Below are 27,326 nucleotides of genomic sequence, written 5' to 3'. Positions count from 1 at the left end.
AAAAAATTATTTTGTTTGTAAATAAAATAAGACATGCATAACTTTAAAATAAGCTTTAATTTGTATTTTTCCTGAAGTGCAGTTGTCATTGTAAACAAAGCAAGTTATTACAGATCTCCAGCAGGACATGTTTGATGAGTTTATAATATATCATATGGAGCAAAATCAATTTCTAAACCATAATTAAGGCATTTTATTCTGCTGGTCTTCCATTGTCCCCTCTAGCCATTCACAGAATCAATCTTTGTAAACCTGAAAGAGACCTACAGACGCCAAATACAGAGGCCTACATGGCAATATGAGCGTAAAGAGAATGTATCACTAGAAAATATACGTAGCCCAAATGCATGAGAACATAAAGACTAGCTATTCATGTGCATTGTAGAATAAATTACTGAGCAAAAAAACCAAAGATGATGACTATTAGGCGTCACCTATTTATAAAAGAGGTTTCTGTCACTAAAGCAGCACAATCACGTAGGTGCTCCAACATACATTTACTACTTCTGCTTTTTAATGATAGATTCCCTTTAAAATCTAAATACAGTGTCCGTATTAAGCCTTTATTAAAGTGGCACGTGTATCTTTATCGCATGGGTAGAAGAGATCCTTTGGTTCAGAAATTTGATTTTGAGATCAATTGAGATTTTGATCAATTGAGATTTTGGGAGTGTTGCATAGGGAGTTACAACTAGTAGTTTGTGCCACTGGAATTTCAGATGCTTGTTAAAGTTAAGGTGGCCATACACAAACCAATATGACAGTACATATACGGTGGGAGACAAGGTGACCAATATCGGCAAATGCCTTGGATATGGGTCATCTCGTCAATCGGGCCAGATGGAAAATTTTGTTTGGGAAAGTGCCCGAGCACCGGCAATCGCTTAGTGCTGAATCGGTAGGGGTAGAATTATTTCTACCTGCATATCTGATGATTCAGCTCCATTGGTCACAGGAAAGATGTTTGTTCCCTCCACATAAGTTCAGAGCAGAATCGTCAGATATGCAAGTAGAAATGTGATTGGCAATTTCTTATAATAGACAAGATCATTTTAGTAACACTAATAAAGATGATATGCTATATTTTTGAATTCCCCCACCCTAGGAATAAGCTAGACTACAGTACTCAAACCTATGGAAGTATTATGCTACTCCCAGCCCAGCAGAAGTGGCCGAACTGGCTCTCTGTGTTTTTATAAGCCAAGTCATGTTGGACCTGAAAGTAACAGGATTACCCACAAACCATCTGAGATTGGGATAGAAAAGCACCAATCAGTAGACCATACAGGTGGTCTGTAGTGACCCTGAAGAGAGGGGAGTCGGGTGGGTTGCAGACAGCTAAATAATATAAAATTAAAGAAGAAAAAAAGATAGATAATATGTGCACCCTGGCAAATCCACCCTCAGATGTGGCATCACTTTCAAAGTCCTGCGGCATATGTCAGCTGATGTCAATTCTTTGTTAGGGCCAGCTTAGACAGAAGTAGTCAGTACCAGAATGCAGGAAATCAGGTCTAGGAGTATCCAACCATACCAACTGTACTACTGGGCTGAGGAGAATTTAAAAGAAAAAAAGAATCCATCCCTTCTTACACGAGATGCTACATAAGCCTCTCAGCTACAGGAATATGTCAGGAATTGAGCCTGGAATAACACTAAACATGGGTTCTTGTCTGCTAATGGAGAGATTTGACACTACTTACTCCATCTCTCTGCCGCTGCAACTGCTGCTGAAATAATAGTACAGAATCACTTCTGGGCACTGTCTGGGACTTGCAAGAGGAGTTCAATGGGGCGATTATTGCTTAAAACCTACGTATGTAATAGAAATTCTGTATGTTCTATAGGCTGTACCAAAACATCCAGTGGCACACTAGCATCAATAAGAATTCTAGATTTGGAATCTGATAAGCAAAGGACCCGTGGGATAAGATATCTTGAACCTGGACTAGAGTATCTCAGCCAAACAGCCATATCATCATTGCCAGAACCCCTTTATTAACTAAGGAAAATGTATATGTGTATTTCTATTTGCAGAAGATGGTGTGCAGATTTTATTGGAGTGCTAAATTTGAATAACCGAATACCTTTACATGTATGATGAGACCCAATGAACTGCAAGCCATACATTCCATTCTTTGGTGATACAACCTAAGATCTTAAGACAACGTGGCCAATGTACTAACAAGAGGTGCCAAAACTGCACATATGTAAGTAAATTTGCCCCAATAAAGCTAGTTTACTAAAATAAGTGCTGAATTACCCTAGTGCAGTTACACGTAGAAAATGAAATCATAGGTGTATTTAGTTTCAAACGTTGAACACTGGTTGTCTTGCCAACTTGGTGCTCATGGGTAACTGCAATAGTAGAATTTAGCGAAGATGTTAGTAATTAAAGACCACTTTAAGAATCTAATTCACAAATGTGCTTCTATGTCACCTATGGTAAATTTATGGAACATACAGTTCAAAAATGCAAACAATTAATGCGTTATTGCCCTTAACTACAATATGCAATATGTATGATAAGCCAGGGATGGAAATTATAACATATCACAGTACTAATGAATAAGCAGCCAACAGTCCCATACCCAATCAGTAAGTCTCACCGGAGACGTTCTACAAAAGACTTGTACAATATGTTCAGTGGTTGGTCATATCTAATAAGTAAGATTATGCAGAGCATTTACAAAAGTACATGTACAAATACAATATGAAAACATACAAGTCTCGGCAACAAAAAAAATGGCAGAATGCTCTTTCAGATTCAAAGTAGTAATCTATTTTAATTCTGAACGCAATGTTTTGCCAATAATAATTCCTATGACTCTACTAGGTATTACTGCAGAAAACTTCCTCCTGACCCCCTACATTTTTAAGTAAACACCAGTAACCCCACCAGTATCCATTGGCTATCCAATAGGAACTTCACAGTCAAAAAAAAAAAAACAGCACTAGAAGGGCAGGAAGTCCTGCAGTAAAAGCTAGTGTATACTAATAGGAAAATGATACAGTCTGTATGTTGAACTGCCCGAAATGATGAAGTCCCTAACAAAGAACAATGCATCACTGAGTGGAAATGTAACACCGTATGAACTTATGTCTAGCAGAGGCAACAGGCTGTGCTTCAAAATGAGGCCTGTGGTGATTGGATGACAAAAATAGAGGCAGCATAACTTATATTGGCTTACAGTTTCCTTTTGCATTTAAATATATTATAGAAACCTAAGACTGCTCATTAAATTAAGGAAAAATATTTTGATGTCTGCCAATAGGTTGGAAATGGAAGACTTATTTTGGAATGTAATTTAAAGGTGCACATATATGCATACAGGTTGGGTGTATGCATGGGTGTGTAATATCTCTACAAAGCACAAACTTGTATTTGTGTATCTATATGTTATATATCTATATATATATATATATATATATATATTATATGTATGCACCCAGCTATAAAGGGTCATACATTCTGAGGTTAATGAAAAACCTATACTTGTAAGATATGGCTCCAGGTGAAATTTTGGAAGAGTCACCAATAAGTTTCAAATCAAAACCTGATATTTGAAACTTGACTGGAAATTTATTGGTAAATATATACTTTAAAAAAAATTAGGAAAATGAAAGTCCGGTGGTTACCTTCATCCAAACAAAAGTGAGAAGAAGGGGAAAAAAAAGAAGAAGAGAAAAAATGTACATACTAAGAGCATGTTCCAGATCCACTAGGTGAAACAGTTACTCTTATTTTGGTAACTGGAACGCGGTAGAGCTGCTTGTTTAAGTTTTTATGTCTGCAAAGACAATAGGAATTAAGATACAGGCACAGTCCAGTTTGATGGAGCAAAGCACTCCAATAAGGCAGTATCCCTCACAGAAGGACACATCGGAAAAAACTGCTCTTCTTTTGCTGGTCTTGGGTGATTTTGACTCCTTGGTTACTGCCTTGAGGGCTGTTCCCCTCCTGAAATATAAACATATACAGCTAATGTGAACATTGTTACAAACCTCTGCAAAACACAAGTCATTTTACTGCACTGATGCTCTCCCTGGCTCATATAGGACTTCATTCACACGGTCGAACAAGATTTCCTACATAACTGGAACGAACCACTTATTCATTTAATGATCATTAGCAATAACACTATTCTCATTAATGTATAAATGTTTCAAAGAAACAGCTGTCACAGAGGAATGTCTTGTAAAGAAAATAAAAAACACAAATACAAAAATATTGTAGAATAGAATAAAAACATTGCAGACTTCTAAGCTCTAAGGCCCCAAAGTCAGGGAAAATACAAATGAAAGCTGGAATGGCACAACATATAGAGCAGAGGGAAGTGTTCACGAGCAATAAGTAAGGAAGTTACAGATAGAGATAACTGGTGAAGATAATAAAAGTAATGTTTATTAGGATGGGTTGTAAATAGTCCAGGGGTCTGGATTCAGTCTGGTTAGCCAATATACTCACTTGATAAAGGGCTTGTGAAGCTCGACACATGTAGTGTAATAAATTGCACCTTTGCAGTTTAACCCTGCAGTGTCCTGTCTCCCTACTACTACCTCTACTAATGGTTAGCCAATATTGGTATCACTTCTACACTACTTTTGTATTTGTAGTTTTTTTTTATTTTTGCAACTGGCTAAAACAGTACTACAGTTGTTGTTTATAAAAAAAATTGAAAAGTGATGGTCAGAATAAAATAAATGACCACTAGGTGGTGCTGCACACTTGCCGACTGCCTGTATAGCAAAGAGGTACACATGGATACTATGTAATTAGTTGTGCTAGTAGCCATGCCTTAAGGTGGCCACACACGTGGAGATCTGACTATCTTTCGTGCGACCATCGGTCGCACGAAAGATAGTCAGATCCGCCACTAACCTTCAGGGCTGAAACAGGCAGATAAGGAGGTAGAAACAATAGGATTTCTACCTCCTTCTGCCGATTCAGCGCTGAAGGCAGATTTTGGTCAGGCGCCTTCTATGGCGCCCGATCAAAATCTTTTAACTGGCCCGATCGGCGAGTCGACCGATATCAGAAGTTTCCTGCGATATCGGTCGACTCGCCGACTTGCCGACTTGCCATACACGCACCGAATATTGTATGAAACGATTCGTACGATATTATCGGTGCGTGTATGGCCAGCTTTACTCTAACCATCTAAATCTATCCATCAGACCTGTGCAGGTTAAGGCTGACATCAGATTATTTTCTGCTAAAATATATTGGTAACCAGATTTGGTTATGTTGTAAATTTCAAGGACCTTCTTTCTTCTATGTCTTACCTTAAAAATTAACATTTAGTATAGTGAAGATAGTATAATTCTAAAGTGAATTGCAATTGTTCAACATTGTCATGTTTTTAGAGTTATATAAATTTTTTGTTGCCCAGTTAACAGGCTTGGAATTTAAACGCTGTCTTGTTACAAGGACACAAATACCCTAACATTCTGGTAGCAATTTGGAAGTCAGAATGGAAGATAATAAAAGGGACTGAATAGAAAGACAAACAATGCAAAATATGGTGGCTCATAATCAATCTTGCTTTTGATGATGGGGTCAGTGACCCTGACAACCAGACAGCAGTATCAGTTGCAGGCTGGAAAGAGGCACAATAGAAAAGCTAATAATTGGGAACACATTAATAAAAAACACCAGACTAGGTCCTTCTACAACATAGTAAAAGTTTACATAAAGTTGAACATCCTCGTGCGGCAGGGAAAAATTTTCCACTTCCGTGTTAACATGACAAAAAGTCATGTGATTTTTTTGGGATTCAGTTCGGGCAGCATCGCGGAAGTTTCCTCTCAAGGCAACTTCTGCGATTTTGGTGAAATCGCGGCGCCGCATATGCCATCCCTTCGACATTTTCACCGGTGGGATGGCATTTCGGGGAGATTAGTCGCTGGCGAAAATCGAGATGTGTCTCGGGCACCTAATCTCCCTGTGTGCCACAGCCCTTAGTGTTGTGTTAGAATGTTAGATAATCAAACTCCCAAAATGGAGGACCTGTGATACATATTAGTAAGCAATCAAATCTCATGAAGCAAGCATCTATTACAGCCTTTATAATAAGGAGCTATAGTATCAACAAGCAGTAGCTTGTTAAATCAATAGCAAGTTGAGGCAAAATGCTTGCTCTCTTTGATCATACCAGTCTATGAAGTTCTACTCCAACCCTCATTAGAATAAAGGGAAGAACAAGCTATGAAACCCAGACCAGTGTGGGAAATTAAGTGTTAAATACCTGCTTTTTAGTACCAATATCTGGCACAGGAGCACAAAGCAGCCATTAAATACTTATACTTACCATCCTCTTATCCATTTTTGCTTTGATGTCTCTTGCCAATGTAAAAAATGCCTGTGAAAAGATAGAAGAACTTGATATCAAAAGCAATACTATGAGTGGGTGATTCCTTTAATCTCTTGCCTATATAGTACAAGTACTAGACAACAATAAACACTCTTTGGGGCTGATTTACTAAGACACGAATTCGAATTGGAAAAATTCCGACTGGAAAACGAACATTTTGCGACTTTTTCGTATTTTTTGCGATTTTTTAGTCGCCTTTACGACTTTTCGGAAATTGTCGCAACTTTTTCGTAACCATTACGACTTGCGCGAAAAAACGAGAGTTTTTCGTAGCCATTACGATTCGCTCGTATCTTGTCGCGACTTTTTCGTATTGAGCGCTCGTAAGCGGCGGGCGAAACTTTCAGACTTAGCATGATTTTGGAAGCCTCCCATAGGACTCAATGGCACCCTGCAGCTCCAACCTGGCCCAAGAAAAGTCACCATGCTGAAGCTTGAATGAATCTGAATCTTTCGTACTCGGCGCGAAAGCTGCGAAAAAGTCGCGACTTTTCGCGCAAGTCGTAAGGCTACGAAAAAATCGCAACATTTTGCGCAACATTCGGAATGGCTATGAAAAAGTTGCGTCAATTTTCAGAAAAATTGCAAAATACCGATCATTACGGAAAAAACGCAATCGGACGCATTCGGCCCGTTCGTGGGTTAGTAAATGTGCCCCTTTGTATCTCTATATAGAAAGATGAAAACACTGGCAAAACACTGACCCCAAACATGAAGTAAAAGTGGAGGTTTCTTAAAAACATACAAAAATTTATTTTAGATTCTCCAGGAATAAATACATACATAAATCACAACACACAAAGATCAGACACATATAGGTTATTATTTCTGGTTACGGCCCCCTAAACTCATATTCATACATACACTTGCATAGGTATTCCACAAATCTTACCATAACCTGGACCCACTTAGATGCAGCTTTGGGCCTCCATTTTGGAACTACTATTGTGTCCGCATAAAAGTATCATACCAACACTATAGATTCTATGTTTCAGGGCTCTATTTTGACATGTGGAACTGTTACTAAGTCCATTGCACAAAGGGTTAAAAAGGCAAAACAGACAACAAAAAGGCCATATGGAAGGGTTGTTATAAATATTGGGAGTTAACATTCTACCCCAAAAAATATCCCGGCGTTTTCTGGTGCCCCATTGGTTGTCCTATAGTGCTGGGTAATGATTGCATCAATGAAGAGCCATCAGGCACAGGGTACAGTACCATGTTGCGTGGTTTTTTCTCACTACACAGCACTACAGATTTTTCTTTTTTTTTTGCCGATACGAAAGAATATGGAAAGTTGCAGAAAAATGCTCGGACTTCTATAAAACACCCACTGCCTTTTTGACTATAGAAAACCTATGACTATATTGTTTGCTGACCACTCTTCACTTTAACCTGTTTTGATTGTTAAGGGAACAGTAACACCAAAAAATTTAAGAGTTTTAAAGTAAAAGAAATATAATGTACTGTTGCCCTGCACTGGTAAAAGTTGTGTGTTTGCTACAGTAACTCTACTATAGTTTATATAAATAAGCTGCTGTGTAGCCATGGGGGCAGCCATTCAAGCTGGAAAAAAGGAGAAAAGGCACAGGTTACATAGCAGATAACGGATAAGCTCTGTAGAATACAATAGTGTTTCTGTTATCTGCTAAGTGCCTGTGCCTTTTCTCCTTTGAATGGCTGCCCCCATGGCTACACAGCTGCATTCTTTATATAAACCATAGTAGTGTTTCTGAGGCAAACTCACCAGTTGTACCAGTGCAGAGCAGCAGTACATACACTTGAATTTTTTTGGTGTTACTGTTCCTTTAAGGGTGTCTACCAATGAACATTACTCTCCCCGCTTACTGAATTAAGCACGTTCAGTCTACTTACATTTTCCACATTGATATTTGCCTTTGCACTTGTCTCCATGAACTTAATTCCATATTCAAGGGCCAGCTGAAATACAAACAGTGATATTGCTAGTTATTTGAGGCACTGTACTATTTGCTTGTTCGGGGGCTCACAGTCCTTCCCACTACAGATAAAAAAAAACTGATTTATATTTCAATTAGCGCTCGCGCTCACCCAGTTAATTAGTAGGTTCGGGTGCTTATGCCGCAAACCTTTCGCTTATCACTTTTTTCTCTCTTTGTTCTGGGGAATTTATGCTCATATGTAAGTTCAAAATGCAGGATGCTCACTCACCACTTCCTTTTGGTGGCCCGGGTGCCATGCCCCAGACCCGCAGCATGGGGAGATTCAACTTCAATAGCCAGCACAAAACAGCATGCACTCATCGGACTCCAGGACAGCGGATAAAATTTCAAAAAAGCTTTATTAAGGATAAAAACCTAACCGTTAGGTTTTTATCCTTAATAAAGCTTTTTTGAATTTTTATCCGCTGTCCTGGAGTCCGACGAGTGCATGCTGTTTTGTGCTGGCTATTGAAGTTATTTGAGGCAGAAAAAAAAAAATTGGTAATGGATATGCTTCTATATTTTCTCTAAATATTTTAAACAAATGCACCACATTCTTATGTCTCTATCCTTTAGCCTCATTCTTTCAATATTCACCTTACTACATACTGGGTAATATTCTAAACTATATGAACAAAAAAATGCACCAGATTCTATTTTCCTGAGGTTAATACTTAAATTAAAGTCCAAGGAAACTGAGAAACAATTGCTCAGCCTTTCCCATTGCCCAACACCATATTTATTTTATGCAAAACTGTTAACATGTATTAACATGACCCTGCCCTGAATATCCTTGCACATATATCCCACTGACAACATCATTCCTCTCTTCATTCTTCCTTTAATATGTCAAGTCTAATTTGGACTACAGGAGCACTTACATTAAGCACATGTGACACCAGCCAAATAAATAAATTATATATATATATATATATATATATATATATATATATATATAATATATATATATTTTTTTGGGGGGGGGATGATTGGCGAGTGGATATGCACTATTTTTATGCCCTGGCAGAGTAATGCTCAGAGTTTTCTTCTACTTAAAAGGGCTAAAGATTGGTTATTGTTATAAAGCATTTGGAAACTTATTTTTCATATATTTTTAAATGTACCCAAACAGGACCTCATAGCTCGTTTACCTATTCACAGCTTAATGGGTTTTAAGCTCAGATATCAGAACACCAAAACTGTTAAATAACTCTTACCTTTTCACCCTTCTCTTTGGAAACTTGTCGCTTTTCATTCACATCACATTTGTTTCCTAGGATCATTTTCTCAACATCAGAGGATGCATGCTGGAAGGCAAAGAGTGTAAAGGTTTATATTTGCATCGAGAACTTGTCAGTCAGAATAGTATGATGGTATCAAACATTAGTTTTCCTATCACGCTTTGAAGTCAAAGTGGCTTGTCATGCAATCAAAAGTCTGACAGATGGTCATACATCATACATGCTGGTCATACAAAGATCACCAGAGCCATCTTTACCTCTTTTATTAGTTATTGGCTGTTTTGTATGTAAATCTGTTCAATGTATATTGTAAAACATTGTGGAATATGTTGGTGCTTTATAAATACATGATGATGATAATAATGTAGGAAAAATCTGTTTGGCTAGTGATCACATTGGCCCAGTATATATGGTAACTGGGAGAACAGCCTTCCTTCCTTCCTTCCTTGTATCCCAGTCATTCAAACAAACTAAACTGGTAAAATGAAAGGCCCTTCTGATCCCCAAACTGCCAAAAATATAGACAATGGCCATTATGGGCCCACATTTGGACCATGCTATGCTTGAGTTGGGAGCACATGACCAAATTGGCATGTGAGACCAATTTAATGTCCAACATAATTCACTTATTTGCTTTCTCTTTGTAGAGCTATCAATAAAAAAAAAAAAAAATTATTAGTGCGGAAAAGTGCAAACCAGATGCTGGTGAAGAGAGAATTTTGTTTGTTTGAATTATAATTAAAAATAGAAATATTCCACTATCTATAACATATATAAAGGTACACTGCTTTTCTCCCCACTAAAAATAAATATGATCAGTCAAGACAAAAGCAAATATGCCCATGATACTTCTCTTATATGCACCTGCCCCCAAATTGGCTGTAGATTCTGGCAGATGCCAGAGGGGTTGCTGTAAGGTGCCACAGACAGTCACTATTTAGTGGACTGGTGGGGGACTGTTTGGGCCTCTGTGTACTTGAAATGCCAGGGCCTCTTGCGAATCCCAGCCAGGACCTGTGTGCACCTGCTTTATCAGGTATGTGGCACACTTGCATAAACCTGTGCCAAGCTCTCTACAGAACATACTTTCTGCTGGAACAAGAATTTCAGGTGAATAGATTTGTTGCAGAGAGACGATATTCTTTCTTTTTAATGAGAAACCACATTGCCATTGCCAAATCATGCTACAGGTACTTGTGCTTGAATAAAAAGGAAGTCCAGATCTATAAAAAAAAATATAACAGTTCTAGGCTAAAAATGAATACGTACTTCTTCAATGTTTCTGATCCAGTTTTTAATATTGTCAAAGGATTTTTCATTGGTGATATCATACACCAACATAATTCCCTAAAAGAAAAAAAATGTTTCCTTATGAAATGATATCCAACAGTAATGCAATGACAAGAAAGAAAGTACAACTTGTTTATTTTATACTGTTTTAGAATATATGTGTACAGTCATTTAGCTCTTAGTTTAAACTGGTTTATGAAAATACACGTAAGTGTTTAATAATTTCCCTGTGAGATTGTCACATATCATTTCTATGCATACACATATTTATATGCCACCACCTCTGTATTTAGTAAAAGAAGTAGAACACAGGCAATCCTTGTGCAACAATCATTGGTTTGGTTGCTAAAATAAGATCCTAATCAATTATACATCAATTCCTTGTAACCATGAATGTGTCACAAGCTGGCCGAAACAGGATATCAGGTGAACCGTGAACACTTCATGTGAATTTTTGGAAACAGGTTCTGAACAGTTGTTTTAACTGATCACATTTTGATGCAACGTGTATTGGAATTAATCAGGAAACCTGCTCAATCTCACCGACAAACCATTCATTAGTCAATATACCACATTATTAGGTTAGTTCAGCTTGCTTAACTAACCATGTTAGCCAATACTGAATGTCTCATGGCCGAATATAACACCATCCAACCCTGTTGCACAACTCTAAATTTACATACCAGGTATGGGGGTCTCATGGGGTTTCACACAGAGGTCTATGCAGTTGGGAAGGAGAAGGGGGCCCTGAGAATGTGGGAATACATTTAAAAAGGGAGGTTGGGGGTTTAAGTTTTCTTTTAATTGTAAGCACTATAGTAGGCCACTTAAGTTGAAAAAAAGTGATACAGTGCTCTCTGAAATCAGTGCTAGAAAAGGTTACAGGAGTCTAATGGTAAGCACCGATTCCTCACAGTATGTTCTCATTATGTTTGTGTGGGTTTCCTCCCAAATATATCCTTGTAAGTCACCTGGCTGCTGATGAAACTGACCATTGTGTTTGTATTTGTGTGTGTGTGGCAGGAAAGTTTGACAAGGGCAGGGACTGGTGTGAATGATTAAGCATTTTCCTGTAAAGCAATTTGTAATATACCGGTGCTCTGTAAAGGATAATAATAATTAAAGATAACAATATACCGCAAAGCAGAAGTTACTTATCAGGGTGCCAAAGTGACGTATTGTTTTTGCAATAGCAGAAGTGAGCACCTCTTGTAGCAGTTCTAATGAAATGTACCACTAGGCTTATTGTTGTGATTTGTCTCTTATTAACCAACACCTATTGTTTACATCCTTGTTCTCTTGATATTAAAATTATTTTTTGTTCAGCAATATAAATACTCCACGTATTGAGATACCAGAGATTATAAGGGTAAAGTAGACATCTGTCAAAATCTTCCTATAATCTCTCATTGCAGAGGACACCAATGGGTTAAATGCCTCCTACCATGCAAAGAACAGCAAAGGGCAAGATAACAAATAAATTCCTATACTCCTACCCAGCTGTATCTTATTCTGTCCTGACAACTATGAATCCTGATCCCCCCAGCTTCAGCAGCATTACTGAAGCTATCTTAGAAAAAGGCTCAAAGAAACAAGACTTTATCACATGCAAACCCACCTCAAGCCCCACTTACCCTACTTGTAATTAATGCTGGGATATAATTTTTGCTTGTGTGGTTAAAAAAAATAGATGGGCTGGGGGGGGGGGTGGGGGGGGCTTGCTGAATTAGCTTGCTGAATTACTGTTTACATTTCAGGAAAAGAAAATCCTCGCATGAAAGTGTACTAACCAATTGAAATGCAGTGTGGATGTGCAACCTTATTTTATCACTTACCATCGCCCCTCGGTAATATGCAGTGGTGATTGTACGAAACCGTTCCTGTCCTGCGGTATCCCTAGAATTGTAGAACAGTATTATGACCAATCAGTAATGTAAGCAGAGAAAAAAAAAAAAACAAAACAAGGGGGGCTTTTTATGGTTCAAGGTGGGAATCGTGCTTCAGGCAGTATTTTTGTAAAGGAAACAACAAATAATGTAAACAGCATTCGTTTAAGCAATTTTACATTAATTTGTTTTGGGTGTTTAGTCCCCCAAACATTTAATGCATTAAAGGGATTGTCATGATTTACAGGTTGTAATTTTTATTTGTAAATTACACTGATTACATAGCAATCTCAGTACATTGTGCCTGAGCTTTCAGAAGGAGCCACATTAAACACATTACACATTAGAACTGCTTTCAGATAATCTATTGTTTCCCCTACTGAGTATAAAGGTGGCCATACACGATTGTAGGCCCATGTAGGGGCAGCAACGACTGGCCTGCCTGACTGATATCTGGCCTGAAATTGGCCAGATATAGATCGGGCAGGTTACAAGATTCAGTCGGATCGGGGACCACATCGGCTCGTTGATGCGGCCCCCGAACCGACTGCGCCCTTAACAATCGTTATAATTCTGAATTAGCCTAAATACCCCGAATATTGCCCACCGGTAGGTGGGGATATCGGGAGAGGATCCGCTCGCTTGGTTACCTCGCCATCTACTGAGAGCTGCTATCTTGCTACCATCCCATTGTTCTGCTGATCGGCTGCTAGGAGGGAAGGGAGGGGGGTGATATCACTCCAACTTGCAGCTCAGCAGTAAAGTGTGACTGAAGTGTATCAGCACAAGTCACATGGCTGTGGCACCTTGGGAAATGAAGAATATGGCTAGCCCCATGTGAAATATCAAAATTAAATATAAAAAAAATCTGTTTGCACTAAAAAAATGTATTCCAATGCAGAAGAATGCTGTATAAGCTCTATTAACTGATGTATTTAAAAAAACATGACACTGTCACATCCTCCAACTGTAGCATGTGCAGTCTGTCTCACGTCTAAAGTCAAAGTAAATGCAAGGCACCTTGGCAGGCAGAGTTTCAAGAAACAGAAATACAACAAAGAATAAATCTCTTATTCATAGCAAAACCCAAAATGAACTTTTGTTCATGCTGCGTTCCTTGTGGATAACCAAAACTTACAAAACCAGCATCATCTCTGAATATTCTAGGCTGAGGTGAATATACTGTACATCTCCTAAGTTTTCATTCACTAGCATAGTGCAGAATCTGCTATTGCACAATATGTTTGTCCCAAAATATAGGGGCATAACTGGATATTACCTATGTCTTGTATTGTGTGTGCATCTATGCATAGATCCTGCATGTACATCAACAACATCTAGGAAGAAACCATCATACAGATTCCCTTTGCCATATGCAACAGGTTTAGGGCTGTGACACACGGGGAGATTAGTCGGCGCGCAAAAAATCTCTCTTGTCGCGGACGACTAATCTCCCCGAAATGCCATCCCACTGGCTAGAATGTAAATCACCGGTGGGATGGCATACGTGACGCGTATGCGCCTCTCAAGGCAACTTCCGTGACTTCGGCAAATCGCGGCGCCACGTATGCCATCCCACCAGCGATTTACATTCTAGCCAGTGGGATGGCATTTCGGGGAAATTAGTCACCCACGACAAGAGATTTGTCATGTGGCATCTAATCTTCCCGTGTGTCACAGCCCTTAGCTGAACAGTACAATGTAAAACCAACCACCTATGGGCTTTGCTAAGGCAAACAAAACTTATGCAGTGTTTCTCTCAACACAAATATATATTACATAATATTTGCATCAGTGTCAACTCAAACTGTATGTAGCTAAAGGTGCCCATACACTATAAGATCCGCTCGCTTGGCGATGTCGCCAAGCGAGCGGATCTTCACCCGATATCCCCACCTACGGGTGGGCGATATCGGGTAGCAAGTAATTTTTAAAAAAAAATAATCCGCTCTGTTCTGCCCATACACGGGCCGATTAGCTGCCGAATCGGTCCAAGGGACCGATATCGGCAGCTATAGTCGACCCGTGTATGGGGGCCTTAACAAAGCTCATGGTCTTCCTGTCCTGGCCTCTTCTTTTACCATTTCTATTAATGGCATGACCATTAACCCTGTTAATTCGCACAGTGCCTGGGTGTTGTCTTGGACCAGACCTAATCATCTCTAATCAAAATTATGCCACTTCGAAAACCTGCCTTTTTTCATTTGCAATATTGCCAAAACATGTCCCATTCTTTCAAAGGTAACTAACTGCTAAAGCACCAATCCATGCCTTTGTCCTATCCCACAAGATTACTGCAAACTCCTAATGGTTCTCCCAGACTCCCATACCTCTCTTCTTTAATCAACCTTAAACTAGTACAGAGAGGGAACCACTTAAGAGGGAACCCGTTGATCCCCTGGTAAAATCCACATTATGGACATGTAAAACCATACATTTTCCCACAATGTATATAAGTTGTGCACATCTCCCCCACACAAACAGTATCATTGGTACTGCACATATGCCCACTGTTCACCAGCACCATCATATTTTGCTAAAACAAATAGCAGCTTTCACCTGGTGGCCATTTACCCTCTGACATCATCAGTGCAAATATGCTATTTGCAGATGTAAGTATCAAAGACCCATTATTCAGTGTACATTCCATGCAATCAAGAATGTAGGCTTACACTTACTTTGATAAAAAGTCCTGCTTTAATTGAGCAATTTAACTCAGGAGAGGAGGTTAAGTGAACAAATCAGAGCAGGAAGCTAGAGCAAAGTTTCTCTGAGAACCAGCAATTCCATCTTGTCACTGGTGACTACACTGGAGGGAGTGTGTTTAATAATTTGAGCTGAAAAGATTTACTGCCTTAGCTTGGAAGTGAGCATGCCCAGTAGTCAACAGCCAAAGTGAATTCCCAAGGGAGGGGGCTGAGTGGGTTATAGAAGGAGAAGAAATCCTAAGTGATTAAAGAAGTATACCCCGGGCGCAAAAAGCACCCATAACTATCACTGCCTGGGTGTATAGTTCTCCTTTAAGGGGATGCTGCAGCCTTACTATTACTTTTAACCTTTGAACAAGGTTCACTTGTCTCACAGTACGTTCCTTTGCAAAAGGGATGTTGAACGGCTAATGGCTTACCATATCTGCAGCTTAATTCTTTTGCCATCTAATTCTATCGTTCGGATTTTAAAATCAATACCTGTGAAGAAAAGTTATAATTTAAAAATAATTTTAACAAAATGCAGACAAAATAATAATTATCGAAAAGCAAATATTTAGTTTATATAAGTTGATGGGTGATATAGCTTTAAACATCACTGGTAAACAAAAATATTTTGTGCTGTGTGCTTATACAGGTTGGTTTGAAATATCTTGAATGCAATGGAATGAACCCTGTCTTGGCACTCACTTGCACTAGTTTTATCACTCAGAAACAAAAAGGCCAAGTGGGAAACAGATAAAACCTGTTGAAGAATAGTTTTGTGTGTGTTCAAAATAGGTGTCTATTACAGCAGGAAAAGAGCCACAGGGCAGAATGAAATCAGTTAACATGGTGGAATGCAAAAAAAAAAAAAAAAAATACACTCCATGGCAAGCTCCTTCTTGATAGGAGATCATTCAGTTGGGTTTATGTAGAAAAAGTGCATAAACACTATGTGGACTTCCAGATATAAATATAAATGAATTTTATTTTTACATAGACATACTTGATTCCACAGACTGAAAGAAACCATGATAGTCTGTCTGTGCTCACAGGGACCAATTCCATCCTCCTTAGGCTTACAAAGTTACCAACCTTGCCCCCAGAAGCCTTCACTTCAATGGAGGGAATAGTAAATGAATAATTGCAATGGGAAATGGTCTGTATGCGTATCATGGTTTTCTTTCAATCTGTGGAATCAGGTATGTTTGTGTAAAAAAACAAATATATATATTTCAACATTCCAGAGATTGTAAATGCACCCAATTACCATTACCCATTTTACATTAATATAGATCAGCATTGGTGGACCAGCATACATGCACAGATTATCATACTAAACCTTGCTTTGTGCAATATTAGCTGTGTGAGTATGGCCAGCTTAATAGTTGGCTGTCATTAGAGGAACCATTTTTCCTTTATGGCAACTCGTACAACTGAAATTGGTGAACAAATATTATACAGGTATGGCCCCTGTCATCTGGGATGGGGGGGGGTCGGATTTCCATAATAATTTGGAAGGTTGTCTGGCCAAGTTTGTTACTGTATTAAAACTTGAAATAAAACCTTAATAAAAAAAAAAACAAAAACAAACAAAACATTGCTTAACACTGATGTGAGATGTTCCAAAATCCCCTCCTAGGCTGTACTTGTCTCCCTACCTGAGCACTACACATGGGTTAGGGGAAACACAGGACCCTGCAAACTGATATTTTCTGCCCTCAAAATGTGCAAGAGGAAGTGCAACACTAAATACAAGACCAGGGATTTTCCTTATAAAAGATTTCTCTGTAATTTTGGATCAGTGTACCTTTACCTTAGATTGCGAAATATCATTAACCCAATAGAATTGTTTTGCCACCAACATGGATGCATTCATTTTAGTTAGGATCAAGTACAAGGCATTGTTTTATTATTACAGAGGAAAAGGAATTAATTAAAAAAAAAATGTGAATATCTGTACAAATAAATAGGGCTTCTACTAGTGAACCATAGGCGTATTTCAGGATAACAGATCCAATACTTCAACAACCACATAGTTATGTTCAATGTAAGCTAAATCTTGGAAAAAGTAAAGACAAAAACATTGGAACAAGCAATTATAAATAATCGCTGGCTGGTACGCTAATACACATAAAACTAAGTTTATTTAGCTGTGCTGGATCAGGTGGGAATTATGTAGAACAGATATTATACAGTTTGTTGGGTTTGTGTGCAAATCTCCCTTATGATAAGCATGATAGAAAAAAAGTACTGTTAAGGAAAAAAGGAGAGAGGCTTCAGTGTGCAATATCTTAAATGTAGGGCTTTTACTCCCTCAATAAACAGACTGATGTATTCTAGTCTCTAGAGCATTTGTAAGAGTATTTTCCTGAATCAGTCAGCTCTCGGCCCCAGTTAAAAGCCTCTTCCTCCACCCTTTTTTCCTTTGTTGAACCCTTCCATCCCGGTTACTCTGTGTGCCATATGCACAAAATATTCTTCCCTATGATCTGTTGTTCCTGAGTGACCAATTGCTTGCTTACCAGTTGCAGCTTCAGATAAGTCAGCGCTTCCTGCTGACAACACATATATAGGAGGAAGTGACAGGCACCCTGCTAACCTTTTGTATCTGTTTTAATGGCAACCACAATGTGAAACCAAACCCAGGGTGGATAAAGCTAGACAGTGCAGGGTGTTGCTTTTATACTCTGCTTTACTTCTCAGTATTATTTATATAACTCAGTGTCACCATGTACCAATCCTTAACTCTACAAAACACTGACAGCAATTGCTACAGGTTTACAAACTGCCAGATCTATAATAGAATATGATAATTGGAGCTAATAAAATTTTCAGAGGAGAGTACATGCATGTAAACATTTCAAATATGTTTAAAGGAGAATGAAAGGTTACTTAATTAGGGGTGCCAAAATGTTAGGTACCCCCCAGTGACTGTAATTACTTACCTCATACCCCGGGACGTTAGGATAAAACTGCACCGCCCGATCTCCATACCTCAAGTCTACTAGAAAATTATTTAAGCACTAAACAAAACTACACAACTTTGGGGTGCTACACACACCATTATTATATATATGTGGGCAATGTAACATTGGAATTTACCTTGGTCATTTGGTATGGTAGCACTTTTGTTGATTTAATTTTTTGTAGCGGTTTGTAACCAATAAATGTGTGAAGCAACGCAGACTTGTTATGTCGTTAGTAAATGTATTTTCATGGCCTAAATGGTGACGTACATGCATGAGATGTCTTTTTCTAACAGGATTGTTTTGCCTGCAATAAGGATAAATTATATCATAGTTGGGATGACGTACAAGATCCATTATTGTTTTATTACTACAGAGAAAAAGGAAATCATTTTTAAAAATATATTCAAATTATTAGATGGCCTTCCTGTAAATTGGAGCTTTCTGGATAACGGGTTTCCGGAAAATGAATTCCATACCCGTATTTGTTTTTTTTGGTTATTTAGCCTTTTGTTTAGCAGCTTGGAATTTTAGCAGCTATCTGATTGCTAGGGTCTTGTTCACCTTAGCAACGAGCTATTTCCCAATGAGAAAATGGAATATGAATAGGATGGGGCCTGAAAAGAAAGATGAGGAATAATAAATAAAAAAAATAATAATATTGTAAGGTCACAGATATATAGCTTTTTTTTTAGCTGTTGGGGGTCAATGACCCCCATTTAAAAGCTGGAAAGATGTAGAAGAGAAGGGTAAAAATTATTTAAAGGAGAAGGAAAGGTAAAAACTAAGTAAGCTTTATCAGAAAGGTCTATGTAAATACAGCCATAAGCACTCACAGAAACGCTGCACTGAGTCTTCTATCAAAAGAAACAGGATTTCTTGGATCCTTTTTTGTGAACATGTTCTTTGGTATCAGATGTTCTCTCTTTTAGGGCTTCTTCAGGTTTGGGGCATGAGTCTGCTCCATATTCTCCTCTCTCCCTCTCCTGCTTCCCCATCCCCCTTAGGATTGTGTGATCTGAGCTTCCAAGGGCTATAACTGCAGCAGGAAGCTACCAAGACCAACTAAAATGGCAGCTGCTATCTGATATCTGAAGGAGCTTCAGGGCTCTTTACTCAGGTATAGTAAAGTTTTCTGCTAAATAAATGCTGTTGTAGGTGGCACTAATGTGGCAAATCTGTTGGCAGTAAAATGCCAAAATGACTTTCCTTCTCCTTTAAAAACTATAAAAAAAATAATGAAGACCAATTGCAAAGTTGCTAGCAATAGGACATACTATAACATATTAAAAGTTACCTTAGAGGTGAACCACTCCTTTAAAAACTGTTTATAAGAATAGATTTTACATGATATTCATGGCACTCATGCAGCATGAAATAATTTAGTATTTAGCATGTTGACCTTTGCTATTTACCGTATATACTCGAGTATAAGCCGGTCCGAATATAAGCCCGAGGTACCTAATTTTACCTAAGAAAACTGGAAAAATTTATTGACTCGAGTATAAGCCTAGGGTGGGAAATGCAGCAGCTACTGCTAAGTTTCAATAATAAAAATAAATACCAATAAAATTACATTATTTGAGGCATTAGTGGGGTATATGTTTTTCAATATTTATTTAAAAGAAAAACAGTAAACTAGCTCTGTAAGTGGAGAAGAGGGTCAACAAAAACAATATGAGTACTACCCCACGCTCATTGCACATTGGCAAACTGGCAGCAGTCCCGGTCCCAGAGTGATGTAAGGGGGAATAAGTATTGCTAGTGGGAGCCTAGGCCAGGGCACTGGAGGGTCTGTTTGCAGGGGGCCTAATTTGCACACAAAGGAGAGAGGGTGCGAGTCTGGAGGGACCCATGGCACCCGACTCGAGTATAAGCCGAGGGTGACTTTTTTAGCACATTTTGGGTGCTGAAAAACTAGACTTATACTCGAGTATATACAGTAGATTTATTTTAAAGCAGCCCAAATACTTGGCCATTTGAATGTAATGTCAGAGAGCAACTTGTTTCAAGAGCCAGACAATTACCTACCTACCTAACTGTGACTCACCCATATCTATTTATATTGTTTCATGTTTGCAGTCACAGCTCGACATTTGCTCTTTTGGTGCAATGATTATTCTAGAATGGCATGTTTAACAATTACATTATACATTTACAGACACCAGGTTTACATTTATGAAATTTTGCAAATACCTTGTTCCATATAACTAGCATAAACATACGTACAATAAAGCTCTGGTTAAGAATAATATTATGTTGACATTTAAGAACAGAATCTGTCCTAGAAAATGAACTTCCTGTACTTATAAATTATATATTAGCTGTGGGGTTAGGTGCAAACTTTGCTACAGCTCTGATCAAAACTACAGCAGGTTGTACCTACTGGTCACCTGTTTAAAAGCAAACATCTTTCTGGTAGATGTGGGTTACGACACTATAGGCAAATGTTATGCCTTGTATTAAATTCGGAGGCTAGTTGCACCTTGTAGTGGATCCCTGCATCATTCTTAAGACCATGGAAATAAAGTGCTCAAACTGAACCCACAATTACTTAGATACATAAACTGACAAATATCACATTAGCTACCAATGTGATTATATTATCAAAATGCCAAGAGACAAGCTGTATCTCCTGGTACATAAGAGACCCATAAAAGCAACTAATTTTTATTACATGGAATGAAGCATTCAGCTTTGCTTTTCTACTACACCCAATAACTACCATGAGTACCCTGCAGCACTGACACAGGAATGTAACAGACACATTACCATGTGACAACAGGCACAAGTATCCCACTAAGCATTTTCAGACACTTTATTGAAGTAAGAAAGGTGCCTGTATGACCCCAGCCTCAGTTTTCTACAACTGATTATAAGAAACCTCACATGATCTATTGGTCTTTTACCAATGAGCACTGCATGATATGATGTGATAATCTGTGGGTGCCAAAAAAGTTTTGACACAGCAGTATAATTTGTTTTATTATATGGGAGATAAAATAAATCTGTCATATAGCATCATACCAATGGCATTTTGGCACAGGGCTGGGACTACTAGGAATTTTTCCAGCTGCCTGTATTTCTTTATCTGCTGGCAAAACATAAGAAACCTATTGGTGATGGATCACTTGTAAGTACGTTATGGATTTTCCATTGACTTTTACAAAGATACAGTGCCAGATTTTGTCTATATTTGTCTATCTCAATTACTTAGCCATTTATGTCAACTTAAGTTAGGGGTAGTTTTGATGGAATATTGTACAATCTTATTGGACTGCTGTTATTCTGTCAACACTCTGCTTTTTTCTATCTGAATTTTGTAAGCATGAAAAGAAAAGCCATGTGCACTCATTCGCTCCTACAGGGAAGGCTTCGGCCTGTAAGTAAACCAGGAGCAGATCTTGGCCCGTAATTGCATAGTTTTATGTTTATTTCTGCAAAATCCACTCTGTGTCTCTGTACACAGGCCAACGCAATGCCTGTCAGTGCAGATATACACAGGAGCTGATGAGAGCAGATCACCTTTTCTCCACCTGGTCCTGTGTGTCATCAGCCTTAAATTCACCAAGTCTTATCGGTTCTCTGTGTGGAAATCACTCATTGTGACAGCACAATTACACAGGGCAATTCACTTTTCAAAAACACAAAACTTTTACAACAAAAAATTGCCTAGAAAGATCACCCAGCATTATTTATGCAGAAGTCACTGCCAAGAACAGTTATGGTAGAATCAGCCAAAACTGCTGTCAGTACTAGAAGAATGTTTAGATAAAACCAGATTGCTAAAATAGACAGGCTTCAACTGAAGTTGCTGATACTTAAATGACATTGGTATATCTTCAGGAGGCAGGCAGGCTAACATTAACTTAAAGTGCAAAATCTAGCAGATGCAAAGGAAAAAAAACAAAATGATTATTCTCGTAAATAGCAAAATTCAAAATATATGCATCAATACTACTGCATGGTACAGAAATATTGGTTTGGATGTTTAGCCCAACAAGGATTTACAGTTTTATAAGTATGAGTATGACCAGCTAAAGTAACTTAGCTATAAAAGGCAAAGTTAAAATTTCTGTGCAACTTAGTTAATTTCTAGTTGGTTTCTAGTTTATCTACAGCATGTGTACTGCCAACAGAGCCCCCTGTTGTCTGCCAGTCCATATTGGGCTACCAAAAATACAATCACAGCCCTTATTGGTCACCCGAGGAACTTTATTTGGTCACATTGCTCCCCCACTTTTTATTTTTATATGTAAAAGCTGAAGCAATTCAGTGCAGACATAGCTTGCACTCTTCAAGCGTATGGTTGGATTCTTGGCCTGTGTTTATCCAGCCTTACCATACATTCCCTTATCATTATACAAATAGATCATAAACCTCTTAAGTACCTCTCCAATGTAAAAATTTCCAACCTTGACTAGAATATCTTTATAACTAAGATTTTCTACAAAAAGGAAGGTGAATAACTGGAAAAGCATATAAAGACAAGTTTAAAGAAGAAAAAAAGGCATAATTAACCGGGGAGACAATCACTTACTCAAGACCCCAGGCTGGGGTCACTGAAAACTGCACCAACCCCTGGGTACTACTGTAGGAGTGCCACGTAGCCATCTTCTGCTCTGCACGGATTCTTTCTACAGCCACATGTGCATGGGTAGCAGAAAAAATGCTAGATTATTGCTTCTAAGTTTAGCTTTTAACTCTACTGTAAATGTACACAGTGCACATAGGCTCCAAGGAGAAAGAAGATGATGGCAGGGTGGTGCTCTTACAGACCCCAGGCCCGTGAAGCTTTTAGCAAATAAACGGGATCTCATATAAGCCATCATAATCAGCACCCACTAGTGATGATGCTTTCCTTTCTTCTTTAAATGTTGCTAAAAATAATTCATATTACAGGTATAGGACCCGTTATCCAGAATGCTCGGGACCAAGGGTATTCCGGATAAGGAGTCTTTCCGTAATTTGGATCTCCATACCTAAAGTCTACTAAAAAAATCAATAAAACATTAACCCCAATAGGATTGTTTTGCATCTAATAAGGATTATTTCTATCTTAGTTGGGAACAATTACAAGGTACTGTTTTATTACTACAGAGAAAAAGGAAATCAGTTTTAAAATTCTGAATTATTTGGTTAAAATGGTGTCTATGGGAGACAGGCTTTCCGTAATTCTGAGCTTTCTGGATAACGGGTTTCCGGATAAGGGGTCCGATACCTGTACTACATATTCTGACTGATACATAAGGTAAAGAGGGCTGTGCTTACAAATTCAAAATGTTTGCTTGGATAGGTTAGCACATCAAAGGATCTATGTCCAACTTGGCCATCCAAGCGTTGGGTCAAATCATACTGATATGATCGAGTTTAAGATCAGATCTCATGATGGGATATGCTGGGAAAGGATGGCCAGTTGTAGTGCTTGCCTGATGGGATTTCCCAGGCTTCCCAATGAGGTTTTATTCAAGAGGCAAGTGTTTTAGCCTCATTTAAGCACCAACAGGCTGCCAGCTGGGTCTGTTACAGCAATATGATTTCACCTTAGTGCTTTTCCAGATGTTTCCTAGGGAAAATAAATTGAATACTACAGTGTTGTAATTAAATATCATTTGGAAATGTTTTTTTCACTCTAATATGAAAAAGTATCATCCCCATCTAAAAAAGTCAGGGAGGAAATATTTGCTTTCATTTGTTACTTCAGTAGCATTTTTGAAACATATAATATGATTCTAGGGTTAACATTATACAGGCAGTTCATTATGTCAACACCTTCATTACTTTAGAGATTCCCAAATACAATAGTGCACCTTTCACTGAGCCTTTGTCACCTGATACATATAGTGCTCATGCAGGAAAAGAAATAAAAAAAAAAAAAAAGCTCTCTCTCAGAATGTTGGCTGTTTTACAACTCCACTAATTACAATCCCCATTTCATTACAGATAATGAAGTCGGCTATCATCATTAAAGAATCAAGTAGGAATGTGTGACAAACTGCCACGTCTCTGTTAAGCAGGTGCCAGTCTAGTTTCTCTCTTAGACCAAAGGGTTGCCGTTTCTGATGTAGCACACTTTCTTTAACACCTCAAAGCACTGTTTCCGCTATTGAAGTGTTCATGTTAGAGAAAAATACTGGGGTTTCTGTGAAGTATGATTTTTTGGAACAAGCATGTCTGAATTTCAAAACTGCTTTTAGGGATCACCCTGGGCGATACCGGTTATCATTCTAAATGTAATATAAGCAGCTTTAATAAGTAGAGATTACTTTTAATCTATTATAGTAAATAGGTAAAAATGTATTTTTGGATTAGGCTGATTCCTGTACCTTTCATGAAGAATTCGGCCGAATCCTGAACCAAAAGCAAACCCTAATTTGTCTAAAAGGAACCATGCATGCAGCATGAGGAAAAAATGTACTAGTTTCCTTACGTGTGTGACCAAAAGTCATGTGATTTTAAGGGTTCCAATTTTGTTCAGCCGGGCACTTGGATTCGGCTGAATCCAGATCCTTCGGAAAAAAACTTCAGCTGAATTCCAAACTGAATCCAGGGTTTAGGGTATCCCTTACATTAAACTATAAGGCCATATATCTAACACAGAAAATATTAAGTATTTTTGTTTTACTGTATGGGACCTGTTATCCAAAATGCCCGAGATCTGGTATTTTCTGAAAAAGGGATCTTTTTGAAATTTGGATCACCATACCTTAAGTCTACTAAAAATAATTTAGACATTAAATAAACCCAATTGTTCTGCCTCCATTAAAGGTTTAATTATACCTTAGTCGGGATCAAGTACAAAACACTGTTTTATTATTACAGTGAAAATAAAAACACTTTAAAAATGTGTTGAATTATTTGATTAAAATGTAGTCTATGAGAGAGAGCCATCTCATAATTTGGCGCTCTCTGGATAAGGGATTCCATACCTGTATATTAATGAGGGCTGCAATTGCATATTGCATTATCTCAAACACTGTCACAGGACAGCAGAACAGAACCATTTATGATCACCTTAATTGATACCTATGGATGTTGCATTAGTTAGGCAAAGTTGTATGCAGTTCCCACTAAAGATGTGACAAACTGGACCAATATATGGAGAGGGGATTTTTGTTTTTTGCTCAGAATAAAGTAGCTGCTATTTAAGAGAAACTAATTAAAAAATAATCTAAGCCCATTTGTTTTTTTTTTTTTTAATCAAATTCCCCTTTAAGTAAAAACATAAAAAATGAATATGCTATGTATTGTTGCCAGTTATCCCTTTGCATTAATGTAGGCATATAAAGCAAGTTTACATACTAACACCCATAAGAATAGAAGAAATGCCCTTTTCATTCAAAGTCTCACCTTTATTACACAGCCCGTCACTGAGTACAAAGGTTCATCAGAAGAGATGATATCACTGTAGTCTCTACAATAGCTATAACTACCTGGAATAGATCCCTCAACTAATCAGGTGCTACACTACCAGGATCATAACCAGTGATAAAATAAAAATATAGGTCTGCTGTTGATGACACAGGACTGACATCTCTAAAGTTCTACTCTATAAGGGACCAGAGGAGGCATACATGCGTTTCTTGTGTTACAAATGACAAGCTATAGCTCTTAATGTGTGTGTATTCATTGAGATGTTCTCCCTTCTGCCCATGTATATACACTAGCGCTTTATAAACCCCATAGGAACTGCTGGAAAATGTTCATCATATTCTTTATACATACATCAGCACTACAGATTTTTATCTCAGGTAAAAACAAATAATGTAACTCTATTGGAATTATATTACTGTATACTGACACGTACAGTTATAAAACAAGAAAGATATGCTGAATGTTCAATACTATATGCTACAAAGACAGACAATAGAAGAATGCCTCCCTTGGTATTAATGTATATTCAGACCGGCATACCCATACTTAGTACGTATACCCACAAAAAAAACCCCAGCACTCATCCCCTGTTCCATCCCCTTCTCCCACCAGTTGCTCCCCACCCGACAACTCAGACTCACCTATAGTGGATATAAAGGTTGAATTGAAGGCATCTTCTGAAAACCTAAATAATACACACGTCTTCCCGACCCCAGAATCGCCGATAAGTAGCAGTTTAAACAAATAATCGTAAGTCTTCGCCATATTAAAAACTACTATACAGGAAATACCAGAAGCTGCGAACAATTGGCCACGGGCAGCGTCAATCTATGTGAAAGCGAAGATCAATTGGCTAGTGACGCCCTGTCGTCACCGCAACCCGCCCATCCCAGGAGACCCCCCGCCGCCGAACCCAAGCGTAAAGTTTATCAGGCAAAGCTGCCGAGTCAAACTGAGAGACGTTAGCTGGTTGGTGGAAGTAATGTCAGAGCGGGTGCTCGTGATTGGTTAGTTTTCTGGGCCGGTTAATACATTGCCAGGTCGGAAATTATTTTCTGTGTTTAACTTCCTTTGTCTGGTAAGAAATAGCACTGAATCTGGAATGCAGTTTTATTTTTTGTATTAACTTATATTCCTATTATTTTATTTTTCCCCATCTGAGTAATGTGTTTCTGTGTATATAAGTAGCACTATGTGCCTACATACACAAATATTATCGGTACGACCAAGTATGATTCGATGCTTATGCTTTACAAACAGACGTGTTTGTGTTGCCGCTGCTAGTGAATCAGCCCTGCTTGTTATTTTTTTTTTGTGCGTTGAAATAAAAAATATCAGAGAACAAGGTTTCAGCATAGGATTATTTTCAGTCAGTAACCAGGAGAATTTGTCAAGAATCTGAATTCTTTTGCAAGGCACCGTATTTTAGTCTCATATTTAATAGTATGTCTCTTTTTTTGTTTTATTTTGCCTTTATATTTGTATTTTATGTTACCCAGAACATTATTGGCTGCCAGTTACAGAGCTTGTTGCAGATAGCG

At 38.2% G+C, this 27,326-nt stretch overlaps 1 protein-coding gene across 1 annotated transcript; it reads right to left on the bottom strand.

The window, feature by feature from the left end:
• Positions 1 to 38: 38 nt before the first annotated feature.
• On the bottom strand, positions 39 to 26,705 carry rab8a (RAB8A, member RAS oncogene family). Its single transcript, XM_002934795.5, has 8 exons — positions 26,427 to 26,705; positions 15,880 to 15,940; positions 12,702 to 12,762; positions 10,846 to 10,923; positions 9,553 to 9,642; positions 8,250 to 8,315; positions 6,312 to 6,362; positions 39 to 3,961 (listed from the first exon to the last, which is right to left on the bottom strand). Exons 1-8 carry the CDS (start codon positions 26,548 to 26,550, stop codon positions 3,869 to 3,871), a joined length of 624 nt encoding a protein of 207 aa, XP_002934841.1. The 5' UTR covers positions 26,551 to 26,705; the 3' UTR covers positions 39 to 3,868.
• Positions 26,706 to 27,326: the final 621 nt, after the last annotated feature.

This window comes from Xenopus tropicalis, chromosome 1, assembly GCF_000004195.4.
Source record: "Xenopus tropicalis strain Nigerian chromosome 1, UCB_Xtro_10.0, whole genome shotgun sequence".
In the NCBI taxonomy this organism is placed as follows: Eukaryota; Metazoa; Chordata; class Amphibia; order Anura; family Pipidae; genus Xenopus; species Xenopus tropicalis.
The sequence above is the reverse complement of the archived record's forward strand: the minus strand, read 5'-3'. Positions and strand labels throughout refer to the sequence as shown.